At 48.8% G+C, this 19,503-nt stretch overlaps 1 protein-coding gene across 7 annotated transcripts in view; it reads left to right on the top strand.

The window, feature by feature from the left end:
* Positions 1 to 19,503, top strand: part of RAPGEF1 (Rap guanine nucleotide exchange factor 1) — a 111,884-nt gene that overhangs the window by 54,591 nt on the left and 37,790 nt on the right. For all 7 annotated transcript variants that reach the window (XM_040225442.1, XM_040225440.1, XM_040225439.1 and 4 more), the window contains 6 exons: positions 1,791 to 1,947; positions 13,991 to 14,079; positions 14,748 to 14,900; positions 15,356 to 15,479; positions 15,893 to 16,076; positions 17,174 to 17,674. In XM_040225442.1, coding sequence (XP_040081376.1) covers positions 1,791 to 1,947; positions 13,991 to 14,079; positions 14,748 to 14,900; positions 15,356 to 15,479; positions 15,893 to 16,076; positions 17,174 to 17,674 — 1,208 coding nt within the window. The remainder of the gene's footprint in view (positions 1 to 1,790; positions 1,948 to 13,990; positions 14,080 to 14,747; positions 14,901 to 15,355; positions 15,480 to 15,892; positions 16,077 to 17,173; positions 17,675 to 19,503) is intronic.

Raw genomic sequence — 19,503 nt, 5'->3', positions numbered from 1 at the left:
TTTCAGTCTTTCTGACTCTGCTTTTCCCCCTGTTGGAACACACACAGGGTAGAGTGAACGGCAGAATAGGAGACCAGTCTCCTGGAAATTCTCTTCCTTCTCATCTGATTCTGAAGAGCTTCTTGTTCGAGCCTTGTTTGGTTCAGGTGTTGTTGTTGTTGTTGTTGTTTTATGGCTTTATTTTTAGAAGCTGTTTTAATCATCTTACAATATTATGTATTTTTCTTACAGGTATATCTGTGAAGAAAAAGCATACCTTTGGCTGCTAAATATTAGCTTCTTTTTTTTTTTTAATGGAGGAGATAGCAGTCCACAAATTTTCTACACTTTTGCTCTTCTTCTATTGTAATACATAATATTCAAAATAGAAAAATAATTCCTTCCATAAATCCTTGGGATAATTATCTTTAGTTAGTTTAGAAATATGTGTAAGGTATATAACATCTTCATTTTGGCCTCTACTCTACAATTGTTAGGGCCTCCGAAAGTACTTGCAGCTTGTTTTCTGTTGTTGTGAAGTTGATACCTCTCCCACCACCACAGGTCACCTCACCTCTGACTTATCCTTCTTAAAATACCCTTCATTAGTGCATTCCTCTGACTTCTCAACCATGGTTTATTGCAGGGGATGACAAAGCCAAGCCAATGTTAGGAGGAATTCTAGTAAATTTCAGGTCTCTTTGAACTCATATTTAAAGGTTATTCCTTGAGACTTCCCTTGTTGGAAATGGTGTTCCAGTGGTTAAGACTTCACTCTTCTACTGCAGGGGGCACAGGTTCGATCCCTGGTCTTGGAACTAATATACAAAAAAAAATTTTTTTAAGTAAAAGCTGTTCTCTAAAAGATCCTGCCTGCTAAAATCCCACAAACCTGTTGGCTCCTCATGACACATATGGGTTTCTACTTTCTTAACACCAAAACGTTTTGTATTGGAGTATACCTAATTATTTGTGATAGTTTCAGGTGAACAAGGAAAGGACTCAGCCATACATATACATGTATGCATTCTTCCCCAAATCCCCCTCCCATCCAGGCTGAGGCTTAGGTTCTCAATGTGTCATTACAGAAAGAATTCAGTGAGAGACAAAGTGATAGGTGAAAAGTGAAGTTGCTCAGTCGTGTCCAACTCTTTGTGATCCCATGGACTATAGGCTACCAGGCTCCTCCGTCCATGGAATTTTCCAGGCAAGAGTACAGGAGTGGGTCGCCATTTCCTTCTCCAGGGGTTCTTCCCGACCCAGGGATCAACCCAGGTCTCCCGCATTACAGGCAGACACTTTACCGTCTGAGCTACCAAGGAAGCCCAAGTGATAGGTAAGAAGTGGATTTATTTAGAGAGAAACACACTCCATAGAGTATGGGCCGTCTCAGAAGGTGAGAGCAGCCTGTGAGTTTTTATCTAATTAGAATAAGAAGTGTACAACACTCTGACCTACTCGGAGGAGAGGAAGGTGGACCATTCCTTGAGAGATGTTATCAGAATCTCGTGGAGGATGTGCAGTTTGAAAAAGCACATAAACTCTCGTTGTGGAATTTTTATACGTTACAGCTGAGAAATGAAAAAAAAAAGCTTAGACCGGAATATAAAGCTCCACAAAATCTTCATCGGATGTAAGGAAATAGGTTCAGGGAGGAAAAGTGTATTTATTAAAAGGAGGTGCAAATTTTATAGAAAGGACTGAGAAACCCGAGTCTCTGAGAAACTAGGTCTGTGCTAAACAGAAGACTTAAAGTGATGGCCGTACTGTGGAGTTTTAACATTCTCTTGAAAATCTCCTCCTGCCTCCAGCTCAGCCCTCTCCTCCTGCTACAGCCGAGTGTACCAAAGTCTCGCCAACCTCATCCGTTGGTCTGACCAAGTGATGCTGGAAGGCGTGAACTCAGAAGATAAAGAGATGGTGACGACTGTGAAGGGGGTCATCAAGGCCGTGCTGGATGGAGTGAAGGTATGTGCGGGTCCCTGGTGATCCTCAGCAGGGACTTGGAGCTTCCTCACTGCCGGCTGTTTGTGTCACAAGAACGCGTTCTTAAACGTCGGAGTGAGCGTCTTCCAGCGTCTCTGCTGCTGGGTGCCACTCTGTCTCACAGCTGTTTCTGTCTCTCGGGCACACATGCTCTTACAGCCGCATCACCTGTGGCAGACTGGGCCCATAGGTAGAGAAGCTGCCAGAGGCAGGCAGCCTGTGCTGGGCCTTGTGTTGAATCTGCACTGAGCCCTTATACTGTGGCCCTGGCTGTGCACACCTGCCAGCTCGACAAGGGCCGGTGGGAGCTGTTTTTGTGTTGACTCTTAGCAAAACTCCCAGCATGTCAACTGCTAGCTTTTCATATTCTAAGAACTTCTTAGTAGAAAAGCAGGATTGAGATGAGTTAGAAGTAAAACTGAAATCTATGATGTAGTTTGTGAATTTACTACCCAGGGAAGTCAGAAATGGCATAATAGAAAATTATGAATCATTGTTAAGGTGGGAAGCAAAGTCCTTCTAAGGAAGGTTCTATGGTTCTGAAATTGGGGTTCAAGGGACAAACCCTAATTGAGAAACAAGTCCCAGTGAATAAGGAGCAAGGCAGAATGTAGGGCAGGAACCAGGTGGGAGCCTGCAGGTCAGAACGAGGGCTGTGAGCGGTGAGCAGGTGTGGACACTGCTGTTAGACGAGGCTGTGTGATATCGTGGAAGGAGGGTTAGGCTGGAGCCCAGTTAGATTTCACACCTGTATTCACCTCAACTTACCAGTCTGTGAACTGGAGCAATTTCCTCAAGTGCTCTGAAACTAAGGTAACTCATCTATAAAACACACATAGTTATGGCACCCTATATCATGGGGCTGTAGGAAGGATTAAATTATTTAATGCATGTAAAGCTTTTAGAACTATGTCTGGCATATGAAGCACTCAGATCTTCGCTGCTGTTTATTATTAATTATGTGGTGCTAGAGGTGCGCTTTGCAAATAGACCTCTTGGCTTGAAAAACTGTGTTCTTCTCCTCTCTCGACCCTCCTGTCCAAAATGGCAGCCAGGGTACTTACCCAAGGTCCAGAGACTTCCTTCCCCATTCAGCCATGCTACTAGACTCCTAAAAGCTGCCTCCTTGGACAGGTATTCCCGAGAAGCTCTGGAGAGTAGAGTAAGGACGCCCTGGTGGGTAGAAATTACAAACAGAAGGCTGAGAAAGTGTTGCTTAACATTCCATATGAATGAACCATATGGCCTGGGGTGACCTGGGTGGCTCCCTGCTTTGTGGGAGCAGGGCTGCCCTGTCTTTGGGGGTTTCCTGGAGCTCACTCGGAGGCGGGCGGGACTGGACGCCATCACAGCATCCTCTGAGAGTTCCCAGTCTCTTCCTCCCCAGAACAGTTAGGCCCTACACCACCAGCTTTGGCCCTGAAACCTACAGAGGCAGCCTGTGGTCACTGCTGTGTAGGGCCTGGTGTCGCTTTCCAGACTTGGCAGCTGGTCACACATTCTCCCATGCGAGCTTCCTGGTCACTCTCTGAGGTCAGCAGGACAAGTGAGACGTGACCGGGGCCACGATTCACCATCCGGTGTGTGCGCCTCTGCCTCGCCTCTTCCTGTTCAGGCTTCTGGAAATGCTGTTACTGACAAGTGCTATTTCTCAGGTGACACTGTTAAGGTTTCCTTCTACTGCGTGATTATAATGATATGTTTAAAACCAGTCAGAACGTCACAAATAGAAGAGCTTCCAGGCATGAAGCTTTGTGACATTCCCAGGTGGATTTTCTTTATGGGATCATGAACACGCCACTGTCAGTTGAAAAGTTGTCTAAAAGAAAATTTATCAGGTTTTTTCAGATCAACCAGGATGAGAGAGGGGGAGGGAGCAAGAAAGAGACACCTGTTGATTATGAACCTGTCAGTGTCTGAACTTTTCCACAATTGTCCCTAAAATATTTTAAGCAGAACAGAGATTCTCTCAGTGAGGAGCTCGGGAAAATTAGATTTGTTTCTTTTATTCAAGAAGCCATTAGTGAGAATCTCCTGTGTGCTGGGCAGTGTGGTGGAATTAGGAAGGTAGTGATGAAGCTGGCAGTCCCTGACCTGATGGAGCTTACAGTCTAAAGGTGGCAAGGGCAATAGCCAAAGACCTGCAATTGCATAATTAATTATAGTAGGACTGGGGCTATAGAGGAGAACAGGCGTGAGGTCTTACTTGGGTCTTGGGGACCTTCATTTTTCAGGGTGATCAGAGATGCTTCCCCAGGGATGCCCCCACGGGCAGGCTGAAGCGTATAGGATGAGCAGGAGCTGGCCTGCGTCACTAAGGGATGTCTGTGGTTGGAGTCAGTCAAGACAGCAGGGACAGTCCGGAACCTGTGGTGCTGGCATTTCTTTTTAAGGTCTAAGTTGTCATAACACTGACAATTGACTCCCCACTTAACCCAAAGGCCCTCTCTCCCCATTTGCTGTAGGAACCACCTCCAGCCCAGGATTTGGCTGTTGGAGGACTGAGTTTCTCGAGGTCAAACAGATACGCAAGTTTGTCCTTTCAAAACCAAGACCCCCACTCTTCCTCGTTTCGCCTTTCCAGCGTTCCTTCTCCTCTCAGGTGTACAGCTTCTTACCCGTCTCTCTGGACTCTGCTTTACCTCTTTTCAGATCCTCTTGGATCTCCCTGCTGAGCCCTCCAGCTTCTTCTCCAACAGCACACACACACACACAGACACACACACACACACACAGACACACATACACACACACACATTTAGTTTTTTGATTGAGGGAAAGAAAAAAGCCTTCTTCTTGCACTGACCTGGGGAGAAAACTTTGGAATACCCACAGTTCTGGTGACCTTTGACAGTTACCAACCAAAACTGTGCCTGTGTACCAGACTCACCTTGAATAAGGTGAATATTTTGAAAGAAATATTTTCCTGACTATATGAGCTAGGGGTAGATTTGACTACAAATAAATCCAAAATAATCCTGGCTTCAAGAGGTAGAACTTTATTTCTCCTTCATGTGTAAGAAGCCTAGCAATAGGCACTCCAAGGCCAGTGTGGCATTTTCACAGACTGGCCAGGATGTAGTCTCCTGTCCTGCTCTCTCATCATCGTAACACACGGATTCCACTTCCTGGTGCAGAATGGCTGTTCAGTCTTCATCGATTACAGCTACTAGCAAGGAGAAGAGGATAGGCAGGTGTGCCTCCTCCGTTTGCTGGCACTCACTCCAAGGCCTCACAGACTCTCACCTTTCATTGGCCAGAGCTTAGTCACGTGCCCAAGTGAAATTCTGTTAACAAAGAAGAGCAGATACTGTGGGGCACCTGGCTGTCTCTGCCACACTGACATTTAAGATCAGCCATCACTTTTATTCCCTGTTCAGCCTATTTTAAAATTTTTTATTATGACAAAGTTTAGACATTTGCAAAAAGAGAACAGTGTAATGAAGCCTCATCACAGAGCTTCCACGGTTGACCAGTCTTGTTCCTTCCAGACCTTTTCCTGCTCCTCTGGTTTATTTGGAAGCGAATTTGAGACATCCTAACATCTGTTCATCTGTAAATACCTTAACACATAGCTTCAGGGCAAGGCACACTTTCTGCAAAGGGCCAGAGAGATGTTTTAGGTTTCTGTGGCTGTGGTTGGTTTCTGCTGCATATTGGCCTGTTGCATAGTCTTTGTTTTTTGTTTTAATTTCATTTTTTGAAACAAAGCATTTTTACCTTGAGAGCCTTACAAAAGTGTCAGGGGAGTGTGTAATTTCCTCGGTTCTGTCTCATCACAACAAAAATTTGAAGCGATGGACGTTAAAGCCCTCAGCGCATCACAGCTCTCAGACAGTGTTACAGCTCTGTGTTACAGCTCAGTTTTATTTAGAAAATAAAGGAAAATACATCCTCGAGGAGTGAGGGCATGCGGACCCAAAAGAGAAAAGAAAGAGAAAAAGGGCGTGCGTGCAGAGGAGAAAGACAACACCCCCCCCCCCCCCCGCCTTTGGCTCCTCTTTTTATACGTTTTTTCCCTCCTCTGGGCCTGCCCTATGTAAATTGGGCCAACCAGGAGCGCTGTTCTACCTGAGGTCCTCACTCCAGTCCTCAGACGGACCTTCCTTTTTTCTATTTTCACGGGCTTTTCCCTTCCTTGTCTTTTAGCCACCGCTGTTCTGGACTCCTTTGTCCTATGCTAACTACCTAACAGAAGCAAGCCCTTGGCTGGATTTGGCCTGCAGGGAGTAACTTGCTGTTTCTAAACAGTTTGTTTTTCAATTTCATATCCAAATAAATTCCACACACTGTTATTCATTAATAGGTGTCTAAAGTTCTCCCTTCTCTATAGTTTTATCCTTGCAACTTCTTTGTGTGTGTGTGTTTAAGGAAGGGTTGTTTCTCCTGAAAGTCTCCCACACTCTGGTTTGCTGATCACATCTTCACAGTGTTGTTTACCATGTTCCTGCCTCTTGAGGGCTCCCCTGGCGGCTCAGATGGTGAAAAAGCTGCCTGCAGTGCAGGAGACCTGGGCTCGATCCCTGGGTTGGACAGATCCCCTGGAGAAGGGAATGGCTACCCACTCCAGTATTCCTGCCTGGAAAATCCCATGGACAGGGGAGCCTGACGAGCTACAGTCTGTAGGGTTGCAGAGTCAGACACGACTGGGCGACTAACACTTTCACTTTTCTTTCTGTCCCTTGAATTTCCTGGAAAACTAGGCTGAATCGGATTCAAATTTGTATATTTAGAAGAATATTTCTTGGGTGCTGCCCTGCACTTCCTTCTAGAAGCATCTTTCCCTTTTTGATGCTAATAGCCGTTGATTATTATTGCTTAGATGGTTCATTCCTTGGGGTTGCTAAATGGCAGCATTCTAATTCTTCCTGCCTTCCCTTCCTCATTCCTTAGCGGGAATGCTTTGAGAGAGACCTCCCCTTGTCAGTCATGGCTACCCTGTGTTATAATTCCCAGGGAATAGGCAGGATCAACGCTCAGTTTCTTTCTTTACTTACGGGTTATCAGAATGAGTGTTTCTTAGCTTCCTCTAACAGGACTTGTGGATTGAGATTTTTACTGGAACATTCTGAACGCAAGTGTATAAACACACTGTGTCCAGTCCATTGCACATAGGACCTGTAGTGATGTTCCTGTCCTGTCTTTGAGCAGTGACAGCTTCTTCAGATTGTTTGCTGAGTTCATTTTGACGTGACCCCAGAAGTCTTTGATAGTTTTCTCACTTTGGGGTATGAAAAGATCTTCCGGGTTCATCTTGTAGTTACTTGTGTGTGAATGTGGTAATAATTTTATTGAGACATAATGCCTCCACTGTATACTTCACCCATTTAGAATGGACAATGTAGTGATTTTTAGTATCTTCTCTGCATCGTGCAGCCAACTCCACAGTTGATTTTAGACCATTTTCATAGCTTCAGAAAGGAACCCCATACCCTTTATACTGTCCCCATACCCTGCCCTTGTTCTCTCCATCCCCCTAGCCTTTTGGTAACTGCTAGTCTGCTTTCTGTCTCTGTACATTTGCCTCTTCTGAACACTACACGTGTAAATGGACTCATGTACTATACCGTCTGGCCTTTTGTGATTGGTCCTGTCACTTAGCATCATACTTTTGAAGTTCATCCATGCTGTGGCGTGTATCAGTACTTTATCTCTTTATTGCCAAACTATACTCCATTGCATGGATATACCACATATTATTTATTCATGGACATATGGACATCTCAGTTGTTTCTACCTTTTGGCAGTTTGGGGTAACGCTGCTGCTGCAAACACTCAGGTATAAGTTTTTGTGTGGGTTGTTGTTGCTCAGTCGTGTCTGACTCTCTGTCTGGATATATGTTTTCATCTCTCTTGGGTATACGCCTAAGACTGCAGGTGCTGGGCCATATAGTAACTCTGTGTTTGATCTCGTAATGGACCACCATACTGATCTCTAAAGCAGATCTGCCACTGTGCATCACCACCAGCGATACACGAGGGTTCCAGATTCTCCGTGTCCTCACCAACACGTGTCACCATTGGCTTCTTTGATACAACTGCCTAGTGGGTTTGCAGCAGCACCTCACTGTGCTTTTGATTTTCATTTCCCTGATGGCTGATGATGCTGAACATCCTTTCCTGTGCTTCCTGGCCTTTAGAGAAATGTTTATTCAGTTCTTTTGCTTATTTTTAAATTGTTATTCATCTTTTTTTAATTATCATTATTATTGAGTTGTAATCACCTAGTACATTTCTTCCCACTGACCTGGCATCAGCCAGATTCCTTTAGGGAGCTCTGGTCCCTTTTCTTAGGGAATGGTGTTCAGAGACCTCACTCCACAGTTCCTGGTTGCTCCTAACTGGCCACGTGTTAGTTTCTTTAAGAGAAAACATGCCCTGAGTTTATTCTGGTAGTTCCAGTTCCCTGGACCACTGGAGTTTTAACTTAGCCTCATCAAGCTTATATCTTAATTTCCTTCCTCCCACCCTGAAAAATCCGAGTTTTCAAAAATATCAACGTAATGACTCGTTTGTCTTTTTCAGAATACAAACACAGTAGTCTCAGAGTAACAGCAACCTCCTCCATCAGCATGAGTATTAGAAATTATTAAAGATATGTCAGAGTTATTTTTGACCTTCAGGTTATCCATCATTTTGCAGTTATTTGAAATAGTTCTTTGTGTAGCCACATGGCTACATGGTCCGTCCTGTGTACTTTCTATTTGCGTTCTTCCTGTGTGCAGTATTCTTAGTATTCATTGCTTTACAGAAACGGAGAAAGAGAGGGAAGGGGAAAGAGGAAGATGACAGGGTATGTATAGAAGGAAACTGCTGCATAGGAACTGGGTGGATGTACTTTCATAAGTCAGGAAAGGCATCATGCTATTTCAGGTTCATACACTCTGGATTTGGGGGTGTTCTGCTGGTATGTTTTTTAAATTGCAGGGTATCTTAAAGTAAGATAAGCCCTGCCCAGTCCACTTTCTGAGCAGTTCACCAAGTGTTTTTTCTAGTAGACCTGCTGACATGAAGCACTGCACTGAACACTGACTGCTTTTTCCTTCTCACGGGTGTTGGGTGTAGAAGGACTTCCTGCCCAGCTAGACGTTGCAGCAGCAGCAGCTCCTTTGGGGCCGTGATATGTTCTGCTTAGTTACAGAGTCAGGGAAGGGCTCTCAGGGATAGAGTAAGCTTGCTCAGGGCCTTTGTGGGGTGACTCCTGAAAGCTTTATTGAAGACACAAGCACTCAGTTTCTCAGTTACACCCCTTCCCCATGCCGGCCTGGCCCCGCCTCTGGGCTGATGGAAGCTGAGCTCTCCTCTGGCTGCCTTGTGTTGAAGCTGCTGTGAACTCCAGAAGCAGCCTTCAGGAATCCCCCGCCAGCCCACTGCCCGCAGGCACCTTGCCTGCTCAGCACCCTGCCTCGTCCTGAGCATGGACGGGAAGGAAGACACTTCCTCTGTTCTGTTGCTGCCTCGCCACCACTTAGGAGGGGGGCAAGGAAAGTCCCTTTTTGACACCATGAAAGTCACACAGGGGCTGCACTGCCCTGTGATAGCATTATACCTCTAGTTACAGGAAGCTCCCCAGTGGCCGGCGTCCAGCGGACAGCTCGCCAGTAGAGGGGCTGTGGCCTTAAGCTCAGGGCCCAGCAGAGACAGAGGATAGACGTTGACAGGTCGGGACACTGCCTGAGCAGAGCAGCAGGACCCCGGCTGCAGAGGAGGGCGCTTGCCAGCTACAGCGTGTTTTCTCCCCATGTGAGCCTGGAGGGCTTGGCCTCCCCATGCACAGCCCGCGTGCCCTCTGCCGGGCAGGGACCAAGAAGGTGAGAACAGATAGGAGTGTGTCTTACCTGAGCCCCGAATTGTGCTTTGACTGGACGAGGGTCATTTCAGATGGAAGTATCTCTGTGATCACTCAGTATGAATAAAATGAACATAGAAATGAAGCATTATATATTTAGAAAGGGATTTTTCCAAATACCTTTCTGGCTTTTGGAAACTGCTTTTCCATGAACTGGCAGTTGTCTGATGCACAGCCGCCAGTTCTGGACCCAGTCTCAGTCGTCTCTCAGTCTCTCCTAACCTGTGTATAGGAGGACCGGAAAGTGTGACGTCCTCCCAGAAATCTGGCTTCAATGGAGGGCATAGGGCTTTCAGTGGGGTTGAAGGTGTTGGCCTGGTCGCCAAGGACACACCCATTCTAAGGGCGCTCTTACTACCTGTGAGCGTGAAGGCCTACTGGCCAGGCTGTCTGGGCTGGAGGGCATGGTCACCGTGCCCCTCGCCTGCAGCTCTGGGCCTGGGCCCGGCGGGGTGGGGGCTGGGGCACCGGGCTCTGCCTTGGTCTGGAATGCGGGTGCACACTTGTGCACGTGTGCTGTCTTCAGTGATTCTGTTGCCGTCGTTCATTAGTTGGCTTTGCACAGCTGCTTCTCCAGAAAGATGGCGTTCTAATTATAGTCGCTCAAGAATTAGTGGAATGTTCTCCTGCCTCGGCCGATGCAAGTGTACACACTTCTCTGTCTTCCCTTGCCCTGCTCGTAAAGAGCATGAGCGTGAGTGTGGGGCTTCCAAGGACTCCCCCTGATGCTGCACCCCCAGGGTAAACTGCCTCCCCCATCCCTCTGCAGGCGACAGGATGCAGGGGGCTGCTCCCTCTTCTGATTGCGTCAGCTCTTGGCTCTGCACCTTGTCTGTAATCACCAGCCAGGTAGCTGTTCCTTCAGCAGGTAGGGGGTCACGTTTAACTTGTAGATGGTGGTAAACGGCCAAGGCCGACCTTCTCCTCTCTCCTCCCAGTCCTTGATTGTGGGCGACCGCCACCCTCCTCATATCTCAGGAACAGGCATCGACTGTGACAGAGTGGGTGACGCTGACTCCGATTATGTGGAGTATGCCTGTTTTCTCTTTTAATTGGTATTTCAGAATTACTATATGTTCACTGTAGCAAATCAAGAAAAAGCAGAGAGGCAAAAGCAAGAAAATAAGGGGTGTTTCATACCATCTTTTCTTCTATACATGTGTTCTTGGTTGTGTTTTGTTTCCAAAACGTACTGTGTATACACCAGTGTGCCGTCTGGTGGGTTCTTTTCCACTTAACATTGTATTGCCTTTGCACACTATCATATATTCTTTTTCTGAGTTTTCTTAATAGTAGTATAATGGTCCATTGTTTGATTCTATCATAATTTATGTAATCAGTACCTAGCTCAGTTCAGTCACTCAGTCATGTCCGACTCTTTGCGACCCCATGAACCGTGGCACGCCAGGCCTCCCTGTCTGTCACCAACTCCCGGAGTTCACCCAAACCTATGTCCATTGAGTCGGTGATGCCATCCAACCATCTCATCCTCGGTCGTCGCCTTCTCCTCCTGCCCTCAATCTTTCCCATCATCAGGGTCTTTTCAAATGAGTCAGCTCTTCGCATCAGGTGGCCGGAGTATTGGAGCTTCAGCTTCAACATCAGTCCTTCCAATGAACACCCAGTACTGATCTCCCTTAGGATGGACTGGTTGGATCTCCTTGCAGTCCAGGGGACTGTCAAGAGTCTTCAACACCACAGTTCAAAAACATCAATCCTTCTGCACTCAGCTTTCTTTATAGTCCAACTCTCATATCTATACATGACTACTGGAAAAACCATAGCCTTGACTAGACGGACCTTTGTTGACAAAGTAATGTCTCTGCCTTTTAATATGCTGTCTAGGTTGGTCATAACTTTCCTTCCAAGGAGTAAGCGTCTTTTAATTTCATGGCTGCAGTCACCATCTGCAGTGATTTTGGAGCCCCCCAAAATAAAGTCAGCCACTGTTTCCACCGTTTCCCCATCTATTTGCCATGAAGTGATGGGACCGGATGCCATGATCTTAGTTTTCTGAATGTTGAGCTTTAAGCCAACTTTTTCACTCTCCTCTTTCACTTTCATCAAGAGGCTCTTTTAATTCTTCTTCACTTTCTGCCATAAGGGTGGTGTCATCTACATATCTGAGATTATTGATATTTCTCCCAGCAATCTTGATTCTAGCTTGTGCTTCTTCTAGCCCAGTGTTTCTCATGATGTACTCTGCATGTAAGTTAAATAAGCAGGATGACAATATACAGCCTTGACGTACTCCTTTTCCTATTTGGAACCAGTCTGTTGTTCCATGTCCAGTTCTAACTGTTGCTTCCTGACCTGCATCAGTACCTAGTAGTGAATATTTAATTCTGGAATATTGACTAGTCTGATTTTATCTGTGACATAGAATGCTGCAGTGACCATTCTTTGTGGCTTAATTTTTTTACATGTCCATGTTATTTTCCTTGGGTTGAATTGTTATAAAATATATGCATATATTTAAGGCTTTTGATGTGAACTGACAAGCAGTCATCTTTTAGAAAGACTCCCCAGATCATTGCTTCCCTCTATCATGGAAGTCTGGAAGTTTCTGCTTTTATTACCATCAGAACTGGAGAACTTCTAATGATTATTGACCATTGGTTTTTACATTTGTGAATTTCTTTGGTATGTTTTTTGGTGTGTTCACCTTTTTTCTAGTTTTTGTGTTTTTTCAAAGAACGCTTGTTCCATGAAGGAAATTAATACCATGAAAGGTATTAAGTCTTTGCCTTGGCATACTTGTTGAGGTTGCTGGGAAGGGTGTTTTTAGTTGGAGAAGCTTTGCAATCTGATCTAAGGGCACACTGCCATGTTGTCCCACTTTCTTCCATTGCTGCCTCCTCTGTAATTTTAGAAATAGTTGTTCATGATGAAAGCTTGAACTTCTCATGAGACACAAGAAGGTCCTACCCAGGAGTGCATCAACAGGAGAATGGATGAAGGAATTGGGTTATCCATACACTGGAATATAACTCGGCAACAGCAAGGATCACACAGAGACAGCCATTTACACTGAGCAAAAGAAGACAGACTAATAGAGACAGAGAGTGGATTAGTGGCTGTGAGGGGCCCCCTAAAGGCGCAGAGTTTCTTTTGGAAGTAATAATGAGCCCCGAAGTTGATTGTGTTGATGGTGCCCAACACTGTGGACAGACTGAAGACCACTGGGTTGCACGCTCTAAATGGCTGGATTCTATGGCATAAAGCTGTTCAGAAAAAGAAGATAGACACGAGAGTGCATACTGTGTGGTTCCACTTATATCAAGTCCTAGGCAGAAGTGATCCGAGAAACGGAAGTGAGAAAGTGGTCAGTTGGGGTGGGGCAGATAGACTAGAGAGAGTGGTGGAAACATTTTATTTGTTTGTTTGTTTGTTTTTAATTATTTATTTGGCTGAGCTGGGTCTTAGTTGCAGCGTGTGGGATCCAGTTCCCTGACCAGGGATCGGACCCTGGTCCCCTGCATTGGGAGCACAGAGTCTTAGCCACTAGACCACCAGGGAAGTCTCTCATTCTGTATTTTTTGAGTGGGTCTTATATGATATATGCAGCTATCAAAACTCTTCAGTCAGGGGAAATGCATTATCATTGAAAGAAAACCAAGTAAACCCTTTTTTTTTTTTTTCTCCTATTAAAAAAACTTTTCTGAAGTCATTTCTCTGCTAGGTGATAAGCCTGGAACTTTCTGTCCGGTGACAAAGATCCCCACCCATCATCTCTGGGTACCCACAGATGCTGTACCCACAGAAAGCTCACTCTGGGAAACCACCTTACCTCAGACCTCAAGCTTGATTGTTAGTAGGCAGCGTCCTGGCTTCAGAGAATTCAGAGCAGGTCCTCCTCCACAAACCATCTGGGAGTCACTGCCAGGAGTTTGTGTGATGAATTTAGTCATTCTGAGACAGTGGGCTGGTCATTTCTCCCTTCCAAGAGGAAGTGTCTTTATGCATGCGAAACTTCTCTGCACGCTATGGAGGTGTTTTGGGCGGGTAGGGCATGTTTTGGGAAGTCATGAAGGTTACCTGAGTCAAACAGTACTCACCCATAGGGTGAGTGGGGACTCCGGGTGTTGGAGGGCAGACAGCTGGCTCACCTTGTCAGGACGTTCAGCGTGAGGAGCGCTCCTCGTGTCTCACCTTGTTTCTCTTGTGTTGGGGTAGGAGCTGGTCAGACTCACCATTGAGAAGCAGGGGCATCCGTCTCCAACAAGTCCCGTGAAACCCAGCTCCCCAGCCTGCAAACCTGACAGGTGAGTGCTGACTAAGCCCTTCAGGGGTTGCCGTCTCGGTCGGTGGACACTTGAGAAAGAAGGGAGCCCCCGCCAGGCAGACCGTGTCCTGTGAGGCCTGTGGTCCCTTTTCAGTGACCTCTGGGTAAGAGCCCAGATTACCATGAAGTGTGTGTAGTTCACACCTATCTTGAATGATTGCCTGGTCTCAACATGGTCTTCTCTCAGGACACTGTGTGATATGCAGAGTGATCCCACCTACACTCTTCTTGACCTGCTTCCTCCCATAATGAGAAACAACTTTGACAGATTGGGTTTTTAGGGGTTTGGCTTGAGAGCATTACTGAGGGTGATGTGGACAGTTTAAGGCCTTGCAGTAATTTCTACTGGCAGCCCCTAGTGAAAAAAATAACACCTTCATTTGGGGCCATTTTCAAGCATCATGCAGTCCAAAGATCCCTCTCACAGATGAGGAGACGAAGGTACAGACTCAGGGGCCGTGGCCGAGCTTCCGTGGGTGATCGAACTGGACTTGAAACCCCATCTTTGCCATGGAGCCCAGGGCATAGTGTTACCTCTGTGTCCTGGGCCCCTTGGACACTTCCCTGCCCCGGTCACATCCTGACACTCTCAGGGTCTGTGCTTACCCTGGGGCCTTCTGTAACTCCGAGTTCTCCTCAACCCTCCAGCCAATCTGAGCTCCCCCTGACGGATCGAGAGATGGAGATACTAAACAAGACGACCGGCCTGTCACAGTCAACTGAGGGGCTCCCAGACTCTGTGGACGAAGAGGTTGCACCCCCCAAACCCCCCTTACCTGGCATTAGGGTGGTTGATAACAGGTACTTTCTATTTTCCTAGCTCTCTCATCTATTTCTGTTGTAATTTCACAAATGGATGGTGCCAGCCAAAAAGAAGATGGTGCCATTAGGGGAAGAACCTGCTCTTCAGGCACGTGTTGGTGGTTTGACCTTCCTCGGGACTCTGCCTCCAGAGGACAGGAGTCTGGCCCGGCGCCGGCCTCTCGCCCTCCCCTGCCCCCTTGCCCTGAGAACTCCCAGCCACTGGCTTTTAGCCCTAGCCAAGCAGAACCTGGTACCATTTGTCATGAAAGGAAAGAGCAGGGACTTTCAGATGCTAGGCTTTTGGCAGAAGGGGAGTGGGGTGGGAGTTGAAAGGGTGGAAAGTAGGATCAGTGTCTAATAATGTAAGAGCCTCACATCCCACACCCTAGCATCTGTATAAAGGATTTTTGTTCAGGTTGTCTGGTTTGATGGGGTTCCTTGTTCTGTTTCAGTCCTCCACCAGCACTGCCCCCGAAGAAGAGGCAGTCGGCTCCATCCCCCACCCGTGTGGCCGTCGTGGCCCCCATGAGTCGAGCCACCAGTGGCTCCAGTTTGCCTGTTGGGATTAATAGGCAGGTAATTAGCCCCATCCGGAAAGGCAGAGGTTGACTGCAGGTCTGGTGCATTGGTTCCTAAACTGAAAGAAGCCCAGTGGTCTTAAGTCCCTGTCTTTGGTCACAGGGAGGAGCTCTCTCCCTGGGCAGCTCCCGTTCCTGAGTGGTCCTTCCCTCTGCAGGCCGTGGTGGGGTTCCCTCCAAGGGTGGGGAGACGGGGCCCAGCCCAGGGCCTCCCTCGATCAGAGCACTCACTCCGAGCGCCTGTAGAGGCCCCTTGTCTCAGAGGTGCTGCGTACGTGGTGTTCACTGCCTGCAGCCAGTTTGTGCACATCCCAGTATTTCCTTCACCAAGTACACGCACCTGCTCCCTCCCCTGGGCTCAGCCGCCACCCCCCAGCAGTGACTTGGGCCTGTTCTCACTTTGCACACGAGGACTTTGACGTGGACTGTTACGCACAGAGACGGCTGTCGGGAGGCAGCCACTCGTACAGCGGTGAGTCTCCCCGCCTGTCGCCCTGCAGCAGCATCGGCAAGCTCAGCAAGTCGGACGAGCAGCTGTCCTCTCTGGACAGGGACAGTGGGCAGTGCTCCCGGAACACAAGCTGTGAAACACTAGGTGAGCCATGGGCATGCGTGCCACCACCGCCAGCTTCACGCTTCCCGGTGGCTCCTCTGCGGTCGGATGGTGAGGCCAGTCACTGGCTCTGTTGACTTGAAGTCCATCAGGACCTGAGCCACGGTGTCCTCTTCTGCAGAATGAGGGTACCAGAGTCTGTCTCTGAAGGGGGTCAAAGTTTACTGCAGTAACACTGTGAGACTGCAGAGACACGGCAACGGTCACTATTGGCACAGTTGGTCCACCAGTGTGTCACTCGACTCCCTTTGCCCAGGGGGCACCCACGTGCTCAGAGCTGTAAACGGAGGGGAGGGCCCGGGCAGCTTCTGACAGAGGACGAAGGCGAGTGAGCAGCACGTGCTGACCTCGGGTGGTGGGGCTGGAGGAGGGTCTGCTGCAGGTTGGCAGAAGGCATACAGGGCCCTGACCTGTTCATGTCCTGTGAACTAGACATTTCACTTCTGAGAGTTTTTATCTTAGGAACACAGTCAGAGGTTTATGGGAGGATTTCCGTGTAGCAGCATTAATCTCAGCATCATGAAGAGCCTTGGTAGGCTGGGAACAACCTGACCACTCAGTGTAGGAAATCAGCAGGCTCCTGACACACCCCTTTGGAGGAATAGTATGCAGCTGTGCTAAAAACCAGTCTGAGTTAACGACCAGTGGACCAACCCAAGACTGCTTATATGGTGTTTTCTCAGAGTTCAAAAAACAGTATCCAGAGGGGAAAACTTTGCAGGTAATACATCTAGTGGTCAGCAGAGATTATAGTTAGGTTATGGGGCTGTGGGTGATTTTTGCTTTAGGCATAGTGTTTTTGGCCATTTTCTGCAGTGGCCATGCGTGTTTTTCCCTTTTAGGTAAAACTTTTAAAAATCTGGGAAAGTGTGAAGAATAGGCTACACACCTGTCATACTCCCATCCAGTTTTACTTTTATAAGCAGTAGAAAAGTGTATCCTATAAAGTAAAGCGGGAGTCTTTGTGGATGAGCCGGGGACATGTCCCCTGAGCAGGACGGGTCAGGGAAGAGGAGGGGGTCTTTCCTTTCTCTGGGGGCCAGGGCTCACGGTGTGCTTCCCCTGTTGTGTGAATGCAGATCATTACGATCCTGACTACGAGTTCCTTCAGCAAGACCTCTCCAACGCAGACCAGATACCTCAGCAAGTGGCCTGTAACCTCAGCCCGCTGCCAGAGTCCTTGGGGGAGTCTGGGTCTCCATTTCTTGGCCATCCTCTCCAGTTGCCTCTGGGCAGCTGTCCCCAGCCAGATGGGTCCTTAGCCCCCGGGCAGCAGACGGACGTGCCGCCAGCCCTGCCCGAGAAGAAGCGCAGGAGCGCGGCCTCCCAGACCTTGGACAGCTCTGGCTGCCGGGCGTCCTACGAGCGACACCCCTCGCAGTACGACAACATCTCCGAGGACGACCTGCAGAATCCAGCCTCCGTCCAGTCCATCCCCTTCACGCCCTTTGCTGCTATTCTTCCCTTTCAGCAAGGAGGTTCTTCAGCCTCTGTAGACTTCGTGGGTGATTTCACTGTTTCTGAATCAACGGGTGACCCAGAAAAACCGCCGCCTCTCCCCGAGAAGAAAAACAAACACAGTAAGCTTTTGTTACGCTATTGTGGGGTCGTGCCTTTTGTGCCCTAAAGTGGTGTTACGTTTATTGAAATGGTAATTCAGAGTCAAACCAATGGCCTCATCGTTTCTGAAAAGCAGACCCACACGTACAGGGACGCCTCCGGGAGCCTTGTGTTGTCAGTGCTGGGGGTCGTTCTTAAAGCCTGGTGAGCTGACCTCTCCTCATGGTCTCAGCAGAACCTCAGGCCTGGTCTCCACAGAGTGTTTGGCTTCTCATATGGCAGTCAGCTGACCTGGCCTGAACATGTGGTGACCGAGAAAAACGGACCGCAGCCTCAGGGGAGCGTCACAGCAGTGTCAGAGCAAAGCAGGGCAGACACCACCCCAGGGCCTTTCTGAGGCTCCTGGCAGTGCACGGGAGCCGTTAGAGAGAAGCCCCTGGTCCCACTCTGTCTTCTGCTCACAGACCCTGAAGTATCACGGGATGACTGTAGTCTAGGGTTGCTGCTTGGACCAGAGGCTCTGATACCTGATGTGATCAGGGCCTGGGGGTAGAGCCGAACTTAGGGGGCTTTGTATTCTGAGTGTTTCCAAAGTGTGAGTTGGCCATCCAGTTCCCAAGGAGCGTTGTGCGGAATTTGCTTTTCTGCTCGCTCCCCGACTGCTGTACGTGGCCCGGCTCTCTGCCCACCCTCTCCTCACGTCACCTGCAGGGTTCTGCCTTGTTTTCCATGGGCAGACTGGCTGCCACAATCTCTCTGTGTGTGGCTTCGTCAGCCCACCTCCCAGGATGCCCTGGCCTTGGTGGGAGCGTCTGGCAGGAGACTGCTGTGACCTGGACGTGGAACCCACGCTCCAACCCCAGACAAGCGTGTGTGCTTGGCCCATGCCCAGAACGGTGCCCGCCTAGTGACTGCCCTGGATGCCCCCAGCTCGGGTAGTGGCCTCAGTGTGAAGGGAAAGCTAGCTCCGCGGGGCTGAGGGTGTCATTCCCGTCTGTCATGGAAGTTCCCTCACGGGAAGCCAGGGCATGGAGGAAGCTGCAGACAGAGGTGCCAGGGGCGTTTCCTTCTGTGCCCCTCCAGCCAGCCTGAAAGTCTGACTGGTTTAGCTCTCCAGTTAAGGCAACTTTCTGGTCATTTGAAAGCACTAAGACTGTCCTGCAAACTTGTCTTTGCCATGGTCTTAATGTTGGACACGGCTGTGTCCCCCATGCCCCCTGCCCCGGGGCTCCTCAGCTTCCGAGCCAGCGTCCTTTCCTCTTTGGCCCCATCACCCTTTTGCTCCCTCCTGGGGCATGCACGGTCACACTGAGTAGGCCAGTACTTACTCCTGACAAAAGCACCTTACCCACTAAGCACATGTGTGTACAGAGGCCGCTGACACCCCAGAGCTCCCACCACCATCTGGGAGGGGGTCGGGTCCACACCAGTAGATTGGGGTTACCCAAGAGGGCTTCTTCTCTGGGCCAGTCCTCCCTGCTTCGTAGGGCCCCCAGGTTCAGTCAGCTCCAGTAGCCACTTCGTCAGAACCCTCTAGGGTCTTCAGGAAGGTCTGGCTCTGAAGATGGGGCTGGTCCCTCACTGTCGGAAATGAGAAGTAAAGTCTGTTCTGATGCCCCCACGTGGGGTGACAGAGTACGCTCCACATGGATGCCCCCGCGCGAGACTGAGGGGGTGCGGGCCACATGGGCGCCCCGTGAGGAGACGGAGTGCGGGCCACATGGCCGCCCTGTGAGGAGAGGGAGCGTGGTCCACACGGGCGCCCCGTGAGGAGAGGGAGCGCGGTCCACACGAACGCCCCACGTGAGGAGAGGGAGCGCGGTCCACACGGGCGCCCCGTGAGGAGAGG

The sequence above is a fragment of the Oryx dammah genome, unplaced genomic scaffold (genome assembly GCF_014754425.2).
Source record: "Oryx dammah isolate SB20612 unplaced genomic scaffold, SCBI_Odam_1.1 HiC_scaffold_25, whole genome shotgun sequence".
NCBI lineage: Eukaryota > Metazoa > Chordata > Mammalia > Artiodactyla > Bovidae > Oryx > Oryx dammah.
The sequence above is the reverse complement of the archived record's forward strand: the minus strand, read 5'-3'. Positions and strand labels throughout refer to the sequence as shown.